This window comes from Ranitomeya variabilis, chromosome 1 (assembly GCF_051348905.1).
Source record: "Ranitomeya variabilis isolate aRanVar5 chromosome 1, aRanVar5.hap1, whole genome shotgun sequence".
Classification (NCBI taxonomy): domain Eukaryota; kingdom Metazoa; phylum Chordata; class Amphibia; order Anura; family Dendrobatidae; genus Ranitomeya; species Ranitomeya variabilis.
In genome coordinates, this window is record NC_135232.1 from 758,540,466 (window position 1) to 758,562,958 (window position 22,493).

General features: G+C 44.6%; 1 protein-coding gene across 1 annotated transcript; it reads left to right on the forward strand.

Annotated features, from left to right (window-relative positions):
- Nucleotides 1–1,759: 1,759 nt before the first annotated feature.
- On the forward strand, nucleotides 1,760–22,274 carry CNN2 (calponin 2). Its single transcript, XM_077271419.1, has 7 exons — nucleotides 1,760–2,164; nucleotides 7,403–7,524; nucleotides 7,614–7,680; nucleotides 9,840–9,977; nucleotides 12,595–12,711; nucleotides 15,172–15,318; nucleotides 18,558–22,274. Exons 1-7 carry the CDS (start codon nucleotides 2,105–2,107, stop codon nucleotides 18,810–18,812), a joined length of 906 nt encoding a protein of 301 aa, XP_077127534.1. The 5' UTR covers nucleotides 1,760–2,104; the 3' UTR covers nucleotides 18,813–22,274.
- The last annotated feature ends 219 nt before the right edge of the window (nucleotides 22,275–22,493 follow it).

The following is a 22,493-nucleotide window of genomic DNA, read 5'->3' on the forward strand; positions in this document are numbered from 1 at the left end:
TAGTGGGGTCCCCGGTAAAGTCCACAAGAGAACATCAATATATATTGGTGGTCCTGGATTATACTACCCGGTACCCAGAGGCGGTACCCTTAAGAAACTTAAGGCTGATTCCTGATCTTTCAGCATTACAATGAACATCAAAATATATTGGTGGTTCTGGATTACGCTACCCGGTACCCAGAGGTGGTACCCTTAAGAAACTCCTCAGCAAAGTGTATCTCTCGGGAGCTGCTCCACATCTTCTCTTGAACTGGTGTCCCCATTTGAATTACTCTATAGCCGTTACTTTTGAGGACTCCTGGGTATGGCGAAAGAGTTCTGGGATGCTGAGACCACAAGTATTTGATAAAATAGAAAAACTAGCTTAATATTTGCTATAGAAACCTTTGTTTGCAATTACAGAGGTCAGACGTCTCCTTTAGTTCTTGACCAAATTTGCACACACTATAGCAGGGATTTTGGCCCACTTCTCCATACAGATCTTCTCCAGATCTTTCAGGTTTTGGGGCTGTCACTAGGCAACATTGTTTCAGCTCCCTCCAAAGATTTTCTATTGGGTTCAGGTCTGGAGCCTGGCTAGGCCGCTCCAGCACATTGAAATGATTCTTACGGAGACACTCCTTAGTTACCCTGGCTTTGTGTTTTGGGTCATTGTAATGCTGAAAGACCCAGCCACGACCCATCTTTAATGCTTTTACTGAGGGAAGGAGGTTGTTGGCCAAAATCTCAAGATACATTACCCCATCTAGCCCCCCTTTAATACAATGCGTTTGTCCTGTCCTCTTTGCAGAAAAGCACCCACAAAGTATGTTATCCCACCATGTTTCACGGTTGGCACAGTGTTCTTGGGGTTCTACTTATCCTTCCTCCTACAAACCACGGCCAGTGGTGGAGATACCAAAAAGTTCTATTTTGGTCTTATCTGACCACATGACTTTCTCCGGATCATCCCAATGGTCATTGGCGAACTTCAAACGGGCCTGGACACGTGATGGTGTGAGCAGGGGGACCTTATGTGCCCTGCAGGATTTTAATCCAAGACAGCGTAGTGTGTTACTAACAGTAATGTTTGAGGCTGTGGCCCCAGCTCTCTTCAGGCCATTGACCCGGTCCACTCGTGTAGGTCAGGTTCCTCCCTTTCTCAGAATCATCCTTACCCCATGAGGTGAGTTCTTGCATGGAGACCAAGACTGAGGAAGGTTGACAGTCATCTTGTGTTTCTTCCATTTTCTAACAATGGTGCCAACAGTTGTTGCCTTCTCACCAAGCTGCTTGCCTATTGTCCTGTAGCCTATCCCAGCCTAGAATTTTGTCTCTGGTGTCCTCGGACAGCTCTTTGGTCTTGGCCATGGTGGAGAGGCTGGTGTGTGGACAGGTGTATTTTATACTGGTAATGAGTTCAAATCGGTACAATTAACACAGGTAATGAGAGCAGAGTGGGAGGCTTCTTACAGAAAAACTAACAGGTCTGTGAGAGCCAGAATTCTTGCCGATTGGTGGGTGATCAACTACTTATTTCATCCAATTTAATTATGTAATAACATACAATGTGATCTGTTTTTTATTTTAGGTTCTGTCTCTCACAATTGAAGTGTACCTATGATAAAAATTACAGACCTCTCTAGTCTTCGTAGGTGAGAAAACGTGCACACTCGGCAGTGTATGCAATGCTTATTCCCCCAGTGTATGCAGACACAGCGCCCATCCATCGGTGTCCCCGGAGCAGAGCTATCTATGTATGCAGGCTCCGCATACGGCCAGGTGCACGGCCCCACAGCAGTAATGCCGGGTGTGGGGGGCCGCTCCCCGGACCTGCGCACTGGGCGCACCCCCTATACAATGTACCTGCTCCCACGCCGGATGCTAGGAGGGAATTTGCTCATATTTTGGGTCCGGCAGGAAATACCCATCCTATGGAATTCGGAGCTCTTTGCCCATATATGGGGATTTTTACCGTCAGCCAATGGGGCAGAGTGGGAGGAGCCTGCTCACAGACACTGAGTCAATCAGAGGAAGCTGAGTCAGACGCGCGGCGGCCAGACAGACAGCGGGCTCTGAGGTTGGGGAGCGGACAGGCGAGCGCCCAGCAGCAGCACACACAGCCATGAGCTCCCAGTTCAACAAGGGCCCTTCCTATGGGCTGTCTGCGGAGGTCCGGAACCGGGTAAGAAGCCGCCATTGGCCCTCGTCGCTCTCTGCCCGCTCCTGGGTCACCCGGGCGGGGGCGCTGGTGTGCCCCATTGCTATCTAGGTGTGTCTGTGCTAACGAGCCGTCCTCTGCCTTCCTCCATCCTCTGTGTGGGCTGTGGCCCCTTTACACTGTTCTATCCGGGGTGGTCGTGGTATTGGTGCTAACTGTGCAGCGACACGGGGGCCCACCTCTACCCCCAAGCCGCTGGGAGTCTGCATTATGAGGGGCTGTTGGGCCATGAGGGGCCCTGGTCATGGATAAGATGCAGAATGAGGGGGCATACATGATTTAGCACTTTTCTGGGCACCTGCTCCCTCCCTGGTTGGCTGGGCACACCTTCCTGGAGGTCAGGGCACTGGTGCCACCTATACCCCGACTGCCAATGCGACCCATCCGTAGCTCGCTGACCGGCCCCATGTGGCAGTAGTGCTGGCTAACTCTTCTATTGGGACAGGAATGCAGCTGGCGGCAACATCTTCTGGGAAAGTCTTTGCCTTCTGAGATCTGCTGCCTCTCAGGATGGGTTGGGTGCAAAAATTTGTATTCCTCCTGGAGAATACCACATCACAAGTTCTATTATTGAGTATCTATCAAAGACCCCAAACCCCTCAGCTCTGGGGGTGTCACATAAGGAGGTAACACTTGCTCTGATTCCATGTATCGGTTGCAAACTCTGCAGACGCAATGATGCCAGTGTGACCACCATCCTGGCAAGGTTGTGTCTTCAAAGCCTTGCCCAGGTATGACCCCAAGTACAGGGCTAGGTCTGCCTTGGGTTGTCTTCTGATGCCGGTTCCCACCACTAAGGATGGCCTCAAAGGCCCTACCCTTAGCGTGCTTTCCAGGAAATCTCCCAGTGTACACTTTAAACCAGGAATACACAGCCTTTTCCGGTCCCAGGGCCACGTTGTCATGTTATATCTCTCACAAGGGTCGTAATAAAACCTAGAGTTGTATTCCCATCTGAGACATTTCCGGTACATCAGGATGATGTGATATAGTTGACCGTAAAGGGGAGCCTGCACCTATGGGAATATTAGGGGTCCCATCTGCCCACAGGGAGCACTTAGGAGAGGGAAAGGCTCTCCCCATTGTAAATGCCATAAGTTAGTGAAGCGAGCCGCAAGCGTAGGTGGCCACATGTAACTTGTATCTTTATGGAGTGACAAAGAGGGGTACAGACAGCTCATTCTCCAAAACTTCTGGAGGACGCCCAGATGACTGTGCCACCCTGCTTTTCTTTATGCAACTTCCATTCAAATAGTCATATGCAAATTGCCTCTTCTGAGAAAAAGAGGACTTAAACTCTATAGCGCCACCTGTTGGAAGTAGCGATCCTACAAGTCACAATCAACCCTTTAACGAGTCGTACAATATGACTTGGGAGAAAAGCCAAATCAGTATCTCAATTCGCAGACACAGTGTTTCGGGCTGTTGGCCCTCGTCAGTGCGAAGCATGAGAACTGATTTGGCTAGGTGAGAGGCTCTGGACTGGGGTCTAAGGGGTAACGTTTCTCCTTATGGAGAGTGACATACCAGCTGGCTTGTCAAGGTAAGGCTACTTTCACACTAGCGTTTTTGGCTGCACATCGCAATGCGTCGTTTTGGCGAAAAAACGCATCCTGCAAAGTTGTCTGCAGGACGCGTTTTTTCCCCATATACTAACATTAGCGACGCATTGCGACGTATTGACACACGTCGCAACCGTCGTGCGCCGGTTGCGTAGTGTGGCGGACCGCCGACAGCAAAAAAACGTTACACGTAACTTTTTTTTGTGCCGACGGTCTGCCATTTCCAACCGTGCATGCGTGCCCGGAACTCCGCCCCCACCTCCCCGCACCTCACAATGGGGCAGCGGATGCGTGGAGAAACAGCATCCGCTGCCCCCGTTGTGCGGCGCTTGCACAGTATGCGTCGGGCCAACGCAGCGCGACGGCCCCGTACCGACACTAGTGTGAAAGTAGCCTAAGGAGGCTTATTCGCCGTGCAATGCTCCTCTGGGAAATTTAATATGCAAATTGCCTCTTCTGAGAAAAAGAGGACTTAACTCTATAGCGCCACCTGTTGGAAGTCGCTATCCTACAAGTCACAATCAACCCTTTAACGAGTCGTTCAAATAGTCATTTACAGACGAGCATTTCTGAGACCATATTGTTGGGGGGGGGGGGGGGGCTGTACAGAATGACAGCCACATGTGGCCCCTGGGGTGCAGGTTATGCACCCCTGCTTTAAAGGGTTATGTTATCCTGGCAGGGGCCAAAATAATTTGTCCTAGAAGATAGAGATAGATAGATATTATATTGGATACGTCATGGAGCACTAGTGAGAAGCTCACGTCTGTCACAACAATACATGGGGGGGATTTCCGTTATTTCTGGCCTACACGGGCTTCCACTGTGGTAAAAATCAGTTATTCTTTACTGCTCCAGCAGTGTTTGTGTTATGGACAGCGGCGATGATGTCACAACCACAGTGTGCGATACCACTGCAGCCAGTCACTGGGGTCAGTAGTCTCAACCCTTCTGCATCAGCACAGCCACTGAGCCTAGTTCTGAGCAGTATTCCTTCAAGGTTCCTCCTGTGTCTCTCGCCAGTTAAACAGGACTGTCCGTTATTTGGCAGTGAACTGCCATGGCCAACATCAGGACCACACAATCAATCTCAGGGTGTTGATGGGTTTAAAGGAGGAGCCCACACACTCTGTTAACCAGCAACATGCCATAGTCACTATTGGCAGCAGCATTTAAGAGGTTAAACGACCATAGACTGCCAACACTGATCGTGGCTGATGCAGCAAGCTGACAGCTATAGTGTACAGCCGACAGCTGCTGGATTGTCGCCCGTCGGAGGATGCTAGTCTCTTCTATCGCAGGTCAGTAAAAAGATGTATTGGTGGTCACTAAGGGGTTAACAGCTGCTGGAGATCAAGCTGCACTAATCGAAAAGGCTGCTCCTCAGCTTCTCCCCGGCCCCTGATGGTGAGCCACTGTTCTTGCCCTATATGTACATGCAGGGAGAGACCTGTCACTCAAGGGAAGTGGGCGGGCAGAAGCCAATTTTCCATACTGCTCGGTTCCCGGTGGATTTTGAAGTGCCAGTATGGTTTTTCTTTAAAGCACTGCCGCCTGTGAGTCCCAACATCATACAGCCAGTGTCTGATACATGCTGGCGTGGTTGGGCTGTATGTGTTCTGTATCCGCTGTCCGGTTCCCTTTAATATAAAAGTCTGAATGAAACGATAGGTTTTCAAATGACGCGTACCGAGAGTTGCCCAACATCACACTTGGGTTGCATGTCATTTTTTTTATTTTTCTACATAGAGCCTTCTTTATTTTCTTGTAACATGAAAGCATGTGACAAAGTATCACATGACGCTCCAGAAGGGATAACACAGGGTATTAATAATGGTATGCTGCAGTTTTCTATCACTGACTGCACCCATACTGAGCAATTCTACAATGATTTCCCCAAATGCTAACCTCTACTGCTGGGCTTGGCTCGCCTTGTACCCCTCTGTGAACTCTTGGAAGGAAGAACTGTTCATTCTTGCATGTGATAATTGCTGAATAAATTCCTCCAATTATAGATTGCATGGTGGTGAATCATAGATTCTGCATTAGTGACAATTTGGATTCCCCATAAAAATATATATTTTTTTATTTCTTAGAATTTTGGCTTGTCTTCCTCTGAAACCAACACTGACCACGTATTAGTGTGTAAGGGTATGTCCCAGTGACAAGGGACATGGTAAATCCAAATGATTAACTTATTTCCACATTGCCAGGATGAATAAGATCATTCTCATACTTCAGGGTTTTGAGAAGATTCTTCAGGCTTATTTTGCTGGGTGATACTGACTTATGTCACGATAGCTTTTTTTTTTTCTCTCTGCAGCAAAACCTGCTCTCTTGGCAGTAAAAACTGCGTTCAAAATGCAGATTTTGCTGCATTTTCTTGCATAGTTTTTTTTTTTTTTTGTAGCACTTTAATGTTTTGTCTACAGTGCATGTATAATAAAGTTAGTTTTATTCAGCAAACAAAAATTGGTGTATTTACATGCCCATGTAACATCCTTGTTTTCGTTGGCCTCTGAAATGTAATGTTTAAAGCCATTTTTAGCAGCCTTAAGGTACCGTCACACTAGGCGATATCGCCAGCGATCCGTGACGTTGCAGCGTCCTGCATAAGCGATATCGCTATGTTTGGCACGCAGCAGCGATCTGGATCCTGCTGGGATATCGCTGGTTGCAGGGAGAGTGGACGAACTTTCTTTCGTCGCAACTCTCCCGCTGACACCGCTGAATCGCCGTGTGTGACGCCGATCCAGCGATGTCTTCACTGGTATCCATGGTAAACATCGGGTTACTAAGTGCAGGGCAGCGCTTAGTAACCCGATATTTACCATGGATACCATGGTAAAAGTAAAAAAAAAAACACTACATACTCACCGTCTGTTGTCCGTCACGTCCCCTGGAGCTTGCCGTACTGACTGTCTCAGCGCCGGCCGGCCGTAAAGCAGAGCCCAGCGGTGAACCTGCAGTAACGGCGGTTCACCGCTGGGCACCGCTGTTACGGCTGGCCGGCGCTGAGACAGTCAGTGCGGCAAGCGCCGAGGGACATGAAGGACGACAGAAGGTGCGTGTGTAGTGGTTTTTTTTTTTTTACATGGGGACTTCGGCATCGCTGAAGACAGTTTCAGCGATGCCGAAGTCGCTTGGTCGCTGGAGAGAGCTGTCTGTGTGACAGCTCCCCAGCGACCACACAGCAACTTACCAGCGATCACGTCGCTGGTCGCGATCGCTGGTAAGTTGCTTAGTGTAACGGCACCTTAAAAGCCCAGTACACACTTGTTTATGGGTTCCATAGTCTCATATGATGGCTTCATTTCCTAGCACTTGCATGCCTGTACTTGTGAAGTCAGGTGACTGATATTATCATAGATGTTGAAGCAAGACAGTCTTATGATGAGCGAATTGACAGTGGACGGCTAGGTTACACACCCTGTGTGTGACGCACCCTCCCCCAGGGAAAGTGCACGCTAATGGTGCCCATCCCAATGGAGGATTACAGGCTACAGAAGAGCACTTCCACAAGCTGGTGGATTGCCACATACTTCTCAGTGTCAGGTCATACATATGATTTCCTAATCTCATCCTCACTGCCCAGGGTTCATATGTAGATTGCTCATTTCTGAATATTTCCTCCCTTCAGTTGGCACAGAAATACGATCCTCAGAAGGAGGCTGAGCTTCAAGTATGGATTGAAGAGGTCACTGGAATGTCCATTGGGCCAGATTTCCAGAAGGGCTTAAAAGATGGCGTTATATTATGCGAGTAAGTGTTGAATAAACGTAACCACAAAATGACTCTGCTTTACACCATTTAATTGTTTTTTTTTGTTTGCTTGTTTTTTTTTTTTTTAGACTTATGAACAAGTTGAGGCCACATTCCATCCCAAAAATTAATGTCTCCAAGCAAAACTGGCATCAGGTAACTTTTTTTTTTTTTTTGTACAATGGGAATGTGGAATTATTTTTGTAGAGATTGTTTTTGCAGTCTACATAATCTGATCAGAGTATTTAAGGCACCTTCCTAATATGTCTTTAAGGTGTTTTGCCAGGCTCAGATATTGATCACCTTTCCAGCAGTGAAGGGGGGGTGAGCTGCAAGTACTTGAGAATGGCCAATACACTGTACAGAGCTGTGGTGTCATGGCTCTTGAAACGAAGCATCCTTACAGGGCAGAGGCAGTGGTCACGGTCACTGCCTCTGCTCCCTCCATGAATCAAAGCATCAGGGAAGCTTGTTTCAAGGGCTGGACTAGTCCTTGTTGAATGCGCGGTCATTGTTCACAATCTGTCGTCGGCTCATATTGGCAATAACTAGCCTGCCATAGACCAGTGTAAGAATACCCGGCAAGCAAAGACCAGAGCCGCCCCAGCAAGTGACATCACTGGTCTCTGCAAGATGGGTATCGTGACTGCTCTGTTGCCAGCTCTATAGTGCTGATCTGAGCCGGCTACAGAGGGCACTGTGACATTGTAGCACATTGCACAGGGACTAGCCCAGCCCCTGAAATAAGCGCCATTCGTGACTAGTGATAAACAAGTATACTCGTTGCTCGGGTTTTCCAGAGCACGCTCGGGTGGGCTCCGAGTTTTTGACTGCTCAGAGATTTAGTTTTCCTTGACACAGCTGGATGATTTATGGCTGTTAGCCAGCCTGAGTACATGTGGGGTTTGCCTGGTTGCCAGGGAATCCCCACATGTAATCAAGCAGGCTAGTAGCCGCAAATCATCAAGCTGTGTCAAGGAAAACTAAATCTCCTAGCAGTCATAAATACTCGGAGCCCACCCGAGCGTGCTCTGGAAAACCCGAGCAACAAGTATATTCGCTCATCACTACTCGTGACACTTTGTTTTAGGGAGGGGCAGAAGCTGTAGCAGTGGCCACATCCTCTGCCCCTTATGACGCTTGGTTTTTAAGTATTCCAGCATGCACTGGGATGCTCAAACTAAGTGTCATCAGACAGGAAGTAGGGGAAAAATAGAATAGTAGTTGGGGAAGGATGGAGACTTTTGAATCCAAGTACATTAAAAACTGGTTTAGATTATGGCACTAAGTTGAAATGAAAATGACTTGGCTTCAGACCACCTCTTTAAGCAGCATGCCCATTGATGTACTATTTCACCAACTTGAATGGAAACCTAGGAATACTTATTTTTCGGACTATAAGACGCACCCCCCCTCCAAATTTGGGGTGAAAATTGCAGAAAAAAAGATTTTTTTTTTTTATAAGATGGGGGTCCGTCTTATTGTCCAAATTTAAGGTATCTTACCTGAGGGCTGGTGGTGGCAGAGCAGGGTGACAGGAGGCATGGTGTCGGCAGAGGTGCGGTGATGCTGAGGGGCGGTACGGCGGGCACCTGAGCAGGGTCCCTTCCTGCTTAGGTGGGCAAGGCCACGGCCTAGTGTCCATGGGGGGGGGGGGGGTCGGGGGTGGTTGCAGCAGTGCTTAAGCGGAGGGCCCGGTATCCAAGGCGAGCAGCAGAGCTGGGTTAATCACCGGTTTCTCGGTGGCGGCGGCCATCTTCCTGAGGCCGTGTGCGCAGATTGAGTGCTCTGCTTCCCGGGGCTTCAGGAAAATGGCTGCGGGAGGCCGCGCGTGCGCAGATGGAGATTGCGGCGGCCATTTTCCTGAAGCCGAGATCTCAATCTGCGGACTCTGCTTCAGGAAAATGGCGACCTCAATCTGCGCATGTGCGGCTTCCCGTGGCCATTTTCCTGAAGCCCCGGGAAGCAGAGCACTTAATCTGCGCACGCGTGGCCTCAGGAAGATGGCCACCGAGAAAGCCGTGATTCACCCGGCTCTGCTGCTCGTCTTGGATACCGGGCCGTGGCGTCACCTCACCTGTGAAGGGACCCTGCTAACGCCATAACGCTCACCACGCCTTATCATCCCCTCACCTCTGCCGCCGCCACACCACTACTGTTAAGCCTGCATTCGAACTATAAGACGCACCCCCCATTTTCCTCACTATTTTTTTTGGGGGGGGAAGAGTGTGTCTCATAGTCTGAAAAATACGGTAATTTCTAGGAATGCTACATTTATGTTTCACTTATTTCCCCTTTTTCCCACTGTTCCGCAGCTTGAAAACCTTTCCAACTTCATTAAAGCCATGTCTGTATATGGAATAAAATCCTTGGATCTATTTGAAGCAAATGACCTTTTTGAAAATGGCAATATGACACAAGTCCAAGTGTCTTTGCTGGCATTGGCTGGGATGGTACGTTGGTTTATTCTCTCATGAGTCTTTAAAGGGGACTTTTAATCAGTTTTTCATATTGAACTGGATACAGGATGTAACAAGGGCTGCTGAGCTGAATGAAACATTTAGTTTTTTTGTGCCTCTTCATTTCAGATATGACAGTCATAGTATTTGGCACCTAGTAAGCTAAGTCCAAGTGCGTGTTATCAGGTGGTTTTCACTGGAGGTGTGTTCTTATTCTTCCTAAAGATGATGTACAATCACAAGCAGCAACACATAGCAGAAAAAGAACACTCACTGTCCCTTCCACAATGGTTTAGAGCAGGTTTCAAAGTGTATTAAATGCGGTAACAGGTAGCCTTGATCACCTGGTCTAGCCTCCTGCATGATTAGAAAACACAGATAACTAACACCTTTCAGGGCAATTTGTTGTCACTGCAGTGAGAGCAGGGTTGTCATTACATGTCACACAGGAGAAGTCTGTTCTGGGCTACTCCTGTGTGCTACATAGTAGTGTCTGCTCACTGCAGAGCGAGAACAAGTTGCTGTGAGCTCAGCAGACATAAGAGTGACAACTGACAGATGGGGAGGGGCAGTACATCAGAACTTTCAGTGCTATTTGAGGAAGAGATGTTAGAAGGGTTTGTATGTCTGTCATTACATCTCACACACTCAGAAATCTGCTCTAACGTATGGTGTGGCATGATCTTTTTCTGTTGTGTTCCAGCCTATGATTGGTCAGCATCTTTCAGGGAGTATGCTAAAAACGACCGTTTCACCCAGTTCATGATCTACTGTGATTTACCGTACTTTACAAAATAAATCCTACTTCAGTTCCTGAATACAGTAAGAATTGTGGTGAGGCACACACCCCTTATCGGATTCTCCTGATTTATTAAATAGGTTCTCAAAGAAATGTACTAAGAAAAATAATACACATTTATTTATTTATTTTTCTAATTACCTTTTTATTTAGCAAAAAGGTATGATTTATCTTGTGCACTCTGCCAAGATTTTAACCCCCTTTCCGACAATGGGTTGGTATGAAAACCAGAGGTTTGCAGCAGACCTCTATTGTTGTCATTGCTATGAGCAAGGGAGCATTTCTGCTACACACAGGCGATCTGATCATCACCTATATGTGGCAGTGGCTATCAAAGTACTGCAGCTTCTAGTTTCCCATGGAGACTATTAAAACATGCAAAAAGTAAATAAATAAAAAATATATAAAAGTTCGAATCACCCTCCTTTCGCCCCATTCAAAATAAAAAAAAAAAATCAAATATATACATATTAGGTATCGCTGTGTTCAGAATCGCCCGATCTATCAATATATAAAAATAATTCATCCTAAATGACATAACAAGAGCTGCCATAATGACATAACAAGCTAAATGACATGGCAAGAAAATAAAATGCTAGAATTACTTTTTTTTTTTTTTTTGGTCGCCGCTTCATTGCAATAAAATACAATGTTTTATTGCTCGTTATTGTATCTACCCAAAATTGTATCAATGAAAACATCAGTTCGCTGCACAGAAAATAAGCCCTCACCCAGCTCACAGAAAATTGAGACTCTACAGGTCTTGGAAAATGGTGCTTTTTTTTTTTTTTTTTCTCTTTGCATTTTTATTTTTTTCACCACTTAAATAAAAAAAGAACCTAGACATGTTTGATGTCTGTGATCTCATAATGGCAGGTCAGTTTAGCATTTAGTGGACATGGTAAAAAAATAAACACTGGAATTGCACCTTTTGGTTTATTTTTGCAATTTCACCGCACTTGGAATTTTTTTTCCCATTTAACAGTATACAATATGTTAAAACCAATGGTGTCATTCAAAAGTACAACCTGTCCCTCAACAAACATGCCCTCACATGGCCTGTTTACTTAAAAATAATAGTTCTGGCTCTGGAAAGAAGGGGAGCAACAAATGGAAATGTAAAAAATGGAAAATGGCCCAGTGGGTGGAACATGGCGAATACCAGGGCACACATTATGATGGACTGTATACCAGATGCTTTAAAATGGTAAGGCTCACTGAGATAGATGTTTGTTGTCAGTCAACTAAAGAAAGGGGTTTACGTCTCCTTTTAGTCTGGCTCCAGTCTGTGTCCTGTCAGGTTGACCATAGAGAGGAATGTGTGTTCACGATGCCTGACGTGACTTGTCTGATGCTTCACCCAGCCTGTCCCACTCTTACTGCTTGTTCTCTGAAATCTAGGATGGGTTGAGTGATGATGGCTGCTGTCTTGGAATCCTAACAGTGCATTAGATAAATACTTTTTGCTATACGAAGGTATTTGGAAAAATGTCTAAAAAAAAAAACATTTTCTCAGAGACCTCTAAGAGGTGTTCACCTCTTAGGAATTGGGCGCCTCTGACTCCCAACACCTCCAACATGTTTGCTATTGTTCAGGCTGGGATTGATTTAATATTAGTATGTATGACTGTGTACTGAGTAACTTACAGCAGACATGGACCCGGACACGGTAATATTCAGCATTTAAAGACTGAAAAATGACTGCATGAAGCTGAAAATGAATTATTCTGAGTTAGGCCAAAAATTGTCTCCAGGTTACTTTATCATGCAGTCACTTTGGTCTGTTTGGTCATTATCTGATCTACTTTTTAGGCAAAGACCAAAGGTCTCCACAGTGATGTGGATATTGGTGTGAAGTACTCAGAGAGGCAGGAAAGAAACTTTGATGAAAACACAAAGAAAGCCGGGCAGTGTGTTATAGGACTGCAGGTAAGTGGTGACAAACTCTACCATTTGGATCTGGGTCCACATGAAGTGTGAAATCACGGGCTCAGCTAGTTGGTGTAATTTCTCTCACTTTTAGGCCGGCCTCACACTGGGCGTAAGACAATACGCCACGTATTATACGTCCGTACTACGGCCGTAATACGGAGAAATGTTCCCAAAATATTGATCCGTAGTCAGGGTGTGTCAGCGTATTTTGCGCATGGCATCCTCCGTATGTAATCCGTATGGCATCCGTACTGCGAGATTTTCGCGCAGGCTTGCAAAACCGACATCTAATGGATTTATGTGCTCAAATGTTCGGGAAAACATATATACAGTATATATATATATGTCATTGAGACACATATATATATATTCTGTATTTAGATTTCATTCAGCGCGATATGTGTTAAAAGCCGGTAATTCAATTGCCGGCTTCTCATTTCTCCTGCACAAACCCGACAGGATATGAGACATGGTTTACATACAGTAAACCATCTCATATCCCCTTTTTTTTTTGCATATTCCACACTACTAATGTTAGTAGTGTGTATGTGCAAAATTTCAGCGCTGTAGCTGCTGAAATAAAGGGTTAAATGGCGGAAAAAATTTGGCGTGGGCTCCCGCGCTATTTTCTCCGCCAGAATGGTAAAGCCAGTGACCGAGGGCAGATATTAATAGCCAGGAGAGGGTCCATGGTTATTGGCCCCCCCGTGGCTAAAAACATCTGCCCCCAGCCACCCCAGAAAAGGCACATCTGGAAGATGCGCCTATTCTGGCACTTGGCCACTCTCTTCCCACTCCCTGTAGCGGTGGGATATGGGGTAATGAAGGGTTAATGCCACCTTGCTATTGGAAGGTGACATTAAGCCAGATTAATAATGGAGAGGCGTCAATTATGTCACCTATCCATTATTAATCCAATAGTACGAAAGGGTTAAAAAACACACACACACACACATGATTTAAAAGTATTTTAATGAAATAAACACAGCGGTTGTTGTAATAATTTATTGTTCTCTCAATCCATCAGGAACACCCTCGCTTGGAAAAATAATAAACGCACAAGATACATACCTTCTGGTGAACCGTCTCGTCCCACGAAGTAATCCATCTGAAGGGGTTAACTAATATTACAGGCAGGAGCCCTGCTAAATGCAGCTGTGCTCCGTGCTTGTAATTCCCCAGCGAATGAATGAAATGTAGGTCATTGACCTACATTTCCTTCAGTCGCGGTGATGCGCCCCCTGGTGGATGTCCTCATATGACCTGGAGCGTGGGAAAAAGTTCCCAGGCTGCAGTTCATGAGAACATCCACCAGAGGGCGCCTCACCGCGACTGAAGGAAATGTAGGTCAATGACCTACATTTCATTCATTCGCTGGGGAATTACAAGCACGGAGCACAGCTGCATTTAGGGCTCCTGCCTGTAATATTAGTTAACCCCTTCAGATGGATTACTTCGTGGGACGAGACGGTTCACCAGAAGGTATGTATCTTGTGCGTTTATTATTTTTCCAAGCGAGGGTGTTCCTGATGGATTGAGAGAACAATAAATTATTACAACAACCGCTGTGTTTATTTCATTAAAATACTTTTAAATCATGTGTGTGTTTTTTAACCCTTTCGTACTATTGGATTAATAATGGATAGGTGACATAATTGACGCCTCTCCATTATTAATCTGGCTTAATGTCACCTTCCAATAGCAAGGTGGCATTAACCCTTCATTACCCCATATCCCACCGCTACAGGGAGTGGGAAGAGAGTGGCCAAGTGCCAGAATAGGCGCATCTTCCAGATGTGCCTTTTCTGGGGTGGCTGGGGGCAGATGTTTTTAGCCACGGGGGGGCCAATAACCATGGACCCTCTCCTGGCTATTAATATCTGCCCTCGGTCACTGGCTTTACCATTCTGGCGGAGAAAATTGCGCGGGAGCCCACGCCAATTTTTTCAGCCATTTAACCCTTTATTTCAGCAGCTACAGCGCTGAAATTTTGCACATACACACTACTAACATTAGTAGTGTGGAATATGCAAAAAAAAAGGGATATGAGATGGTTTACTGTATGTAAACCATGTCTCATATCCTGTCGGGTTTGGGAAGGAGAAATGAAAAGCCGGCAATTGAATTACCGACTTTTCACTAACACCGCTGCGTATTTCTCGCAAGTCACACTGCTGGTCAGTGTGGAATCCGTATTTTTCTCGCCCCCATAGACTGTCATTGGCGATTTTTTTTTTTGCGCAATACGGTGACAAACGCAGCATGCTGCGATTTTGTACGGCCGTAGAAAGCCGTATAATACTGAACCGTAATATACGGCTAATAGGAGCAGCCCCATTGAGAATAATTGTGCCGTTTATTTTGCGAGTTTTACGGACGTAGTTTATGCGCTCATACGTCCGTAAAACTCGCTAGTGTGAGGCCGGCCTTATGCTAATGATTGCCCTTCTCATATAGATGGGTACTAATAAGTGTGCCAGCCAGTCTGGAATGACTGCTTATGGAACAAGAAGACACCTTTATGACCCAAAGCATAATATCTTGGCACCCATGGACCATTCCACAATAAGCCTTCAAATGGGCACCAACAAAGGAGCTAGTCAGGTAAGAACTTTGCTTGCAACAAATGTGTAACATGAAGAACCTGATAAATTTGGCCTCTTGTTCCCATTTAAACAGTGTCATTTGTATATACGCTCTCCTATTCCAATGTCATACACCAGAATCCTATGTTTTCATTAGATTGTCACTGGTAAATACTTCTATATATGTGGTAATCATATACAGAAGGGAAAATAAGTATTTGATACACTGCTAATTTTGCCCGTTTTCCCATCTAGAATGAATGTAGAGGTCTGTAATTTTTATCATGGGTACACTTCACCTGTGAGGGACAGAATCTAAAAATATAAAAATCATACAATGTGATTTTCTGTTTTAAATGGCATTTTATTGTATGAAATAAGTATTTGATACCCTACCAATAAGCAAGAATCCTGGCTCTCAAAGACCTGTTAGTTTTTCTTTAAGATGCCCTCCTACTCTGCACTCATTACCTGTATTAATTGCACCTGTTTGAACTCATTACCTGTATAGAAGACATCTGTCCACACACTCAATCACACTCCAACCTTTCCACAATGGCCAAAACCAAGGAGCTGTCTTATGGACACCAGGGACAAAATAGTAGGCCTGCACAAGGCTGGGATGGGATACAGGACAATAGGCAAGCAGCTTGATGAGAAGGCAACAACTTCTGGCACAATTATTAGATAATGGAAGAAACACAAGATGACTGTCAATCTTCCGGAGTCTGGGTCTCCATGCAATATCTTGCATCGTGGGGTAAGGATGATTCTGAGAGGTCAGGAATCAGCCATGAACTACACAGTAGGACCTGGTCAATGACCTAAAGAGAGCCGAGCTCGCAGTGTCAAACATTACTGTTAGCAACACATTACACTGTCATGGATTAAGATCCTGCAGGACACGGAAGGTTCCCCTGCACATATCCAGGGGATATGTTTGAAGTTCGCTAATGACAATCTGGATGATCTGGAGAAAGTCATGTGGCCAGATGAGACCAAAATAGAACTTTTTGGTATCCTCTCCACTCTCCATGTTTGGAGGAAGAAGGATGAGTAGAACCCCCTAGAACACCATTCCAACTGTGAAGCACAATTGGGAAAATGTCATGCTTTAGGGGTCCTGTTCTGCAAAGGGGACAGGACAACTTCACCGTATTGAAGGGAGGATGGATGGGGTCATATATCTTGAAATTTTGTCTTAACAGTAAGAGTATTGAAGACTGGTTGTGGCTGGGTCTTCCAGTATGACAATGACCCGAAACACACAGCCATGACAACTAAGGAATGGATCCTCAAGAAGCATTTCAGTGTGCTGGAGTGGCCAAGCCAGTCTTCACACCTGAATCCAATAGAAAATCTTTGGAGGGAGCTGAAACTCAATGTTGCCCAGCGACAGCCCTGAAACCTGAAAAATCTGGAGAAGATCTGTATGTCGGAGTAGGCCAAAATCCCTTTCTGCAGCATGTGTAAATTTGGTCAAGAATTTCAGGAAACGTCTGACCTCTAACTGCAAAGGTTTCTGCACCAAATATTAAGTTTTATTTTTCTATTGTATCAAATACGTATTTCATGGAATAAAATGCAGTTAATGATGTAAAAAATCATATAATGTGATTTTTCTGGATTTTATTTTAAGATTGTCTCACAAGAGAAGTGTACCTACGATAAAAATTACAGATCTCTCTATTCTTTGTAGGTGGGAAAACTTGCAAAATCGGCAGTGTATCAAATACATATTTTCTCCACTTTAAGTGCTGGGGCTTACAACTGGGCCCCAAAACCCAGCATTGGGCATTTATGAATCTTACTTGAATCTTACTCCATTCATGGTCTGTGAGACTGATAATAGCAGAGTGCTGTATTCGACCATCTCCATAACTTTCATAAATGGTGGAGTGGTGCTTGTACATATGTACTACTGAATTCATACAGGGGAACCCCATTTTTTTGTGAATAGTGGGAGTATTGTGGTTAGTTGTGTTTGGTTGGAAAACCCTTTAATCTGTGTTAAACACGTATGCTGCGTTTTTCTACTACTGTTTTTCCACATCTATCCTGCAGGTTTTTGATCTCGTGCAGAGAGTCTTATGATTCCGTACTTAGACGCAACATACTTTTTTTTTTTTTTTTAATTATTATTATTATTTATTTTTTTTTTTTCCTTGGACAGTTAAATCACATTTTCTGCACAAGCAAAACAACGTCATTCACGCTAGATGTAGATGTCTCCTCATGTACAAAGAATGTCAAGTGCATGTCCATCTAATAAGCAAAGTGGCGATGGACATCCTTATTCCTATTTTCTGTTCTATTTTGTATGATTTTGATTTGTGGGAAATGCTGGTGTTAGTTTGAAAGTAATCTTTCCTTAACCATCTATAACCCAATGCTCATTCTGGGGTGGGTAATTTTCCCAAAAAACCACATGAAAGATCAGGACTATTGTGGAGGGCCGAACGTAGTTCAGATTATTTAGGTTGACTAGCTACTACTGCAAATACATGTTATGATGGGGCTTACTATAACCTGTATCAGTAGACGATAATCAACACCTATAATTTTACTACTGTTTATAAAATCCTAATGCTCCTGTTATTCAGCCCTTGTACTTTAATCAACAGCTCCTTTCCGCATAAAATACTCCTCTAACCCAGTTTCCTCCAATGTTCTTCTCTGGTCTGTGCAGTGTGTGGACTGAGCCTCTGCATAGCAGGTGCGTTCCAGTGATGTTTTCCCACGTATTGTGCCAAAACTCAGTAACACAGCCTCAATGGTTAAAGAGTACGTTCCTTTCCACCATTTTATTCAGCGGTATCTGCATACTGTAGATCAGGGGTGTCAAACTGCATTCCTCGAGGGCCTCAAACCATGCGTGTTTTCAAGATTTCCTTCTCATTGCCCAAGGTGCTGGAATCATTCTGTGCAGGTGATTAAATGATCACCTGTGCAATACAAGGAAATCCTGAAAACATGACCTGTTTGCAGCCCTTGAGGAATGCAGTTTGACACCCCTGCTGTAGATGGAGGTGTAATTTAGACAGCAGGTGGGGTTGGCTGTGTGCAGCAGTGCTCAGTATTCTGCCCTTTGGTATCTGTCCAGCCTGAAGGCCAAATCTGGCCTACAGGGGCTGCACTTATTCAAAGTCCGCAATGGTTGCGCAGAACACCTTGTTTGTTGTACATTGTGCTTTATTATTGGCTTTTTATAAAAATGTAGTCATACCAATCAACTAAAACGTATTGCATGTTGTCTAGGTTGGGATGACCGCTCCTGGAACAAGACGACACATTTATGATACAAAGACCGGCACTGAAAAGTGTGACAACTCTTCCATGTCCCTGCAGATGGGATCTAACCAGGGGGCCAACCAAAGTGGCCAGATATTTGGCTTGGGCCGTCAGATCTACGATCCCAAATATTGTCCAAGGGGAAATCCTGAAAATCTGCCAAATACGTATGAGGACGAGGATCAGAATGAGTATGACTACAATCCGGAACAAGACTTGTAATTCCCTCAGTGGTGTGTGGGCTGCAGCCCAAGCGACCACAAATGAGACCAAACCGTGTGTAGGATATTCATTGGCCAAAAACTCCAAATATGAGGACTTTCTCAATGTATCTAATGTTTAGTTTAGTATTTGTTAAATTTTGTTTTATTGTAAATGAGGATTTAAAGTGCCTGAAGGGATCAAAAAACTATTCCCCTATAGCTGCCTTTCTTTTTGTATTCAACCATTGACCAAAGAACTTTGTATACCTCTTTGTTTTAGTAGGAAAGGATAGAGCCGCTTTATACATTTGTGCCTTTTCTATGGAGTATATGTGCACTCCTAAACGTCCTTAGAATATTGAGGCTTGTAATTGTTACAGTTGGGAAAGGTATCTTTTTATACAGGTAAGGGAGTGATGATGTGTTAGAACTTGTATTCCATTTTGGTAACTGTTATAATGCCAGATGGTACCTTGTCGATGTTCGGAATAGATAAAATCTCTTTTGATGCTTCTTTAAAAGGTGCCTTCAACAAAAAAATGTGATAGTTGGACCAATATGCTTGCACATCTGATGCCTATATTGCTGTTACTAAGGCTCTCAAATCGTGTGATAATCTGTAGTCAACATTTTTTTTTTTTTTTTTCTGTTTTGTATTTATTCAATTTATACATGCCGGGCTTCATGTCCTTAAGAATAAAAAGCAGGAGTGCACAACCTGGCTCGGGGAGGGCTCAAATGCCTCCCCGACTCCCTTTTGTGCAGCCCTCAACCATCTACTCAGACGTGTCTGGTCCCATATGTATTCCCAGTCATGGAGAAGACCAGTGGTGCATAGCACTGTAGGAAAATGTAATTCTGAATGGTGGAGTTGTTTCTGGGGCTGCCATATTATGCTAGAATGGGTGCATCGTCGCTCCTGTAGCACTGAAAGGAGTAGATGAAGTGAAGTGGCCATGCAGAGGCGCTGTAATCATTGTAGCTTATGGGAGAAAACATACACTATGCAGAGAGTGAACGCTTGTTCTCTCCTCTCTGGACCACACACCCATGAGAAGGGTCCGTCTAACTTTCCTGATGGGTGAGGACCCTAAAACTGGAACTAGTACCTATTAAATATGCAATAAATGTCTCAAAGTAACTGTGGTAACCAACCCCTTGATTGGTTCGATCTGACAATGTGACCCTCAAACCCAACACAGATTAAATGTTGTCACTAGGCTGTGTGCTGATTTCTTACAATGAAGGTTTTATACCCAGGGCTGGTGCTTTTCATGCCTTCTAGTCTGACCACGCCTCTCCTGTGATAAGCAGCTCACTGTCAATATACAATGTACTTATAGAGCCTGGTGCGAGCTCTGTCACAACTGCTGCTCCCAGTAAGCCACTTTCTTGGAATCAAGGTCTTTTCCCCCTATGTTATGCTACTCTCAGATTAAATGGCAAAAACCTGGTGACAGATTCCATGTAAGCACGTTGCACTGCTGGAGACTAGATAGGATTGGCCACTGACTTTAAAAGAAAGCCAAGCAACCAAACTCTCTTGCCACCATTGCTACTGGAATCCAGTTTATTTAGAAAAATGTACATTTTATAGGGCTAGCTGTCAACTTCTATGCAATACCTTTATGACCCCCTTTTCCTGGCCCAGGTGTAGATGGACAATACTGAACCAGCTAGTCCCACACCTTAGGGGCTCATTCAGTCCTCCATTTTTTTATTTTTATTTTTTTATTTGTTTTCACGTATGAGAAAAAGGGCATTTATCAGGTTTTCTGAGATAAGCGACAAAAAAAAAAACTACCTTCTTTCTAGCAGGCAAGACAACACTAGGATGGCCCTTCAATCCTCGCTAACAATTAGACATGTGAAAAGCCCCATAGGTTACAGGTATACTTGTGATCCATGAAAACGGCTGATCAAACTTCTATATGAAAACCAGATATATCTGAATGAGCTAAATAAACCTGTTACTGTTTGTCAGCACGTGCTTCTTTCTACACATCTTCCATATCACAACTTGTATTAGAAATCTTGCAATTTTCACACTGACTTTTCTAGACTAACGTCTAGTGATGAGCGAGTATGCTGCATGATTTGCAACTGCTAGACAGCCTGAACACATGCAGGGGTTGCCTGCTTGTTAGGGAATCCCCACATGTTCAGGCTGTCTAGCAGCTGCGGGGACACAAACATAATATACGAGCATGCCCAAAATACTCTGAGACCACCCGAGCGTGCTCGCTCATCACTACTAACATCCGATTTCAGAAAATGCACATTTACATTAGCTGCAATAGGCAGGGTGGCAGTCTTATCTTTCGTACTGCAGACTCTTAATGACCATGCAAAGATCACTGTGAATGGATGGGAGCAGGGTCAGCTGTGACGTCACATATTGATTAGTGGATCCTGTGTTATCAGCTGTGTATAAGGGTTACCTGTCATTGTAATCCCGCCTCTGGCAATGAGCCTGCTGAAAACTTCGGCTGGTTTCACATTTGCATTGGGAGGGCTTGCCACTTCCTCGGGTAAGCCCCGCCCACTGCCGCACCTCTTCCATTACGCTCTGCCTATATCTGCATGCATCCTGCGTACCTACCTTTAACATTGGGTACGCAGGCCATGCAGATGTATGCGGATGAGTCCGCTTGCGTCGTTTTGACGCTGCGCTGATCGCAACAAAATGCACACAGATGTAGGCGGAGTGGAAGAGGTGCGGCAGTGGGTGGGGCTATTTTGCTTTTTAATGAAGATTGTGATATGAAGACCGGAAAATAAAAAAATAAAGCTTGGAGCGCTAAAGGCTAACACATGGAAATAAGTAACTTTGTAATATATCTGATCAGAGACCTCTGCTGCTTTCTTATCATGGAATGATAGTGTTATACTGTGAAATGTGTCGAGTAAAACCCGCATGTTAATATTTCTTGCCAGTTGATGTCTCTGATACTCAACAGCACAAAATAACTCCACTAATCCTCCATGCTGTTATCTTGGACTGCTCACTCGTTCTCAACATTGTCCATTTACAGCTAAAATCTATTTGGTGAAGGCAGGTTGTCACATTACTGAGATAGGAGATGGCGGTTACTGCTAAGTGAAAAGGGGGCGCTAACGGCAGAGCTCCTGCGCCTCACATTTTCATCACAGACCTCCGTAATGAGCCTTTATTCACTGAATATAAATTCTCCCCAGGAATTGAGAATTTTGAAAATGACTGCTCTTCACTGGCAGAGAAAGACGGATTCCCGATAGGTGACAAAATTGCCTATTTTCATGTGTGCTATTGATTTATGAAATGAAAATGTAAAATTCCTAACATGCTAATTATCTGATGCTGGATCAGAATTCTACATAGAGTATTTAGTGAGTTTTGATGTTGCACATTACTTACATTTTCACTGCGTTTTGTTACTGTTTATGATACTGTCTCTTGGTGCGCCATGTTTTAAATAAATCTGTTTTTGATACATCCTCATATTTGGCTTTGACAACTTTATTGACAGTTGTGTTAAGTGCCGTACATGTGTTCTTGGCGTGTTTCCCAGCGCAAACACCCTAAAAACGCATATGTACTAAATTTTACTGCATTTCTATGGGGAAAATTCACACAACTTTGGCTTACAAGAGAAATTGATATGTTGCATATTTCCAAAACGCACTCAGGTCACTTTACGCCGTTTAAAAAAAAAAAGTG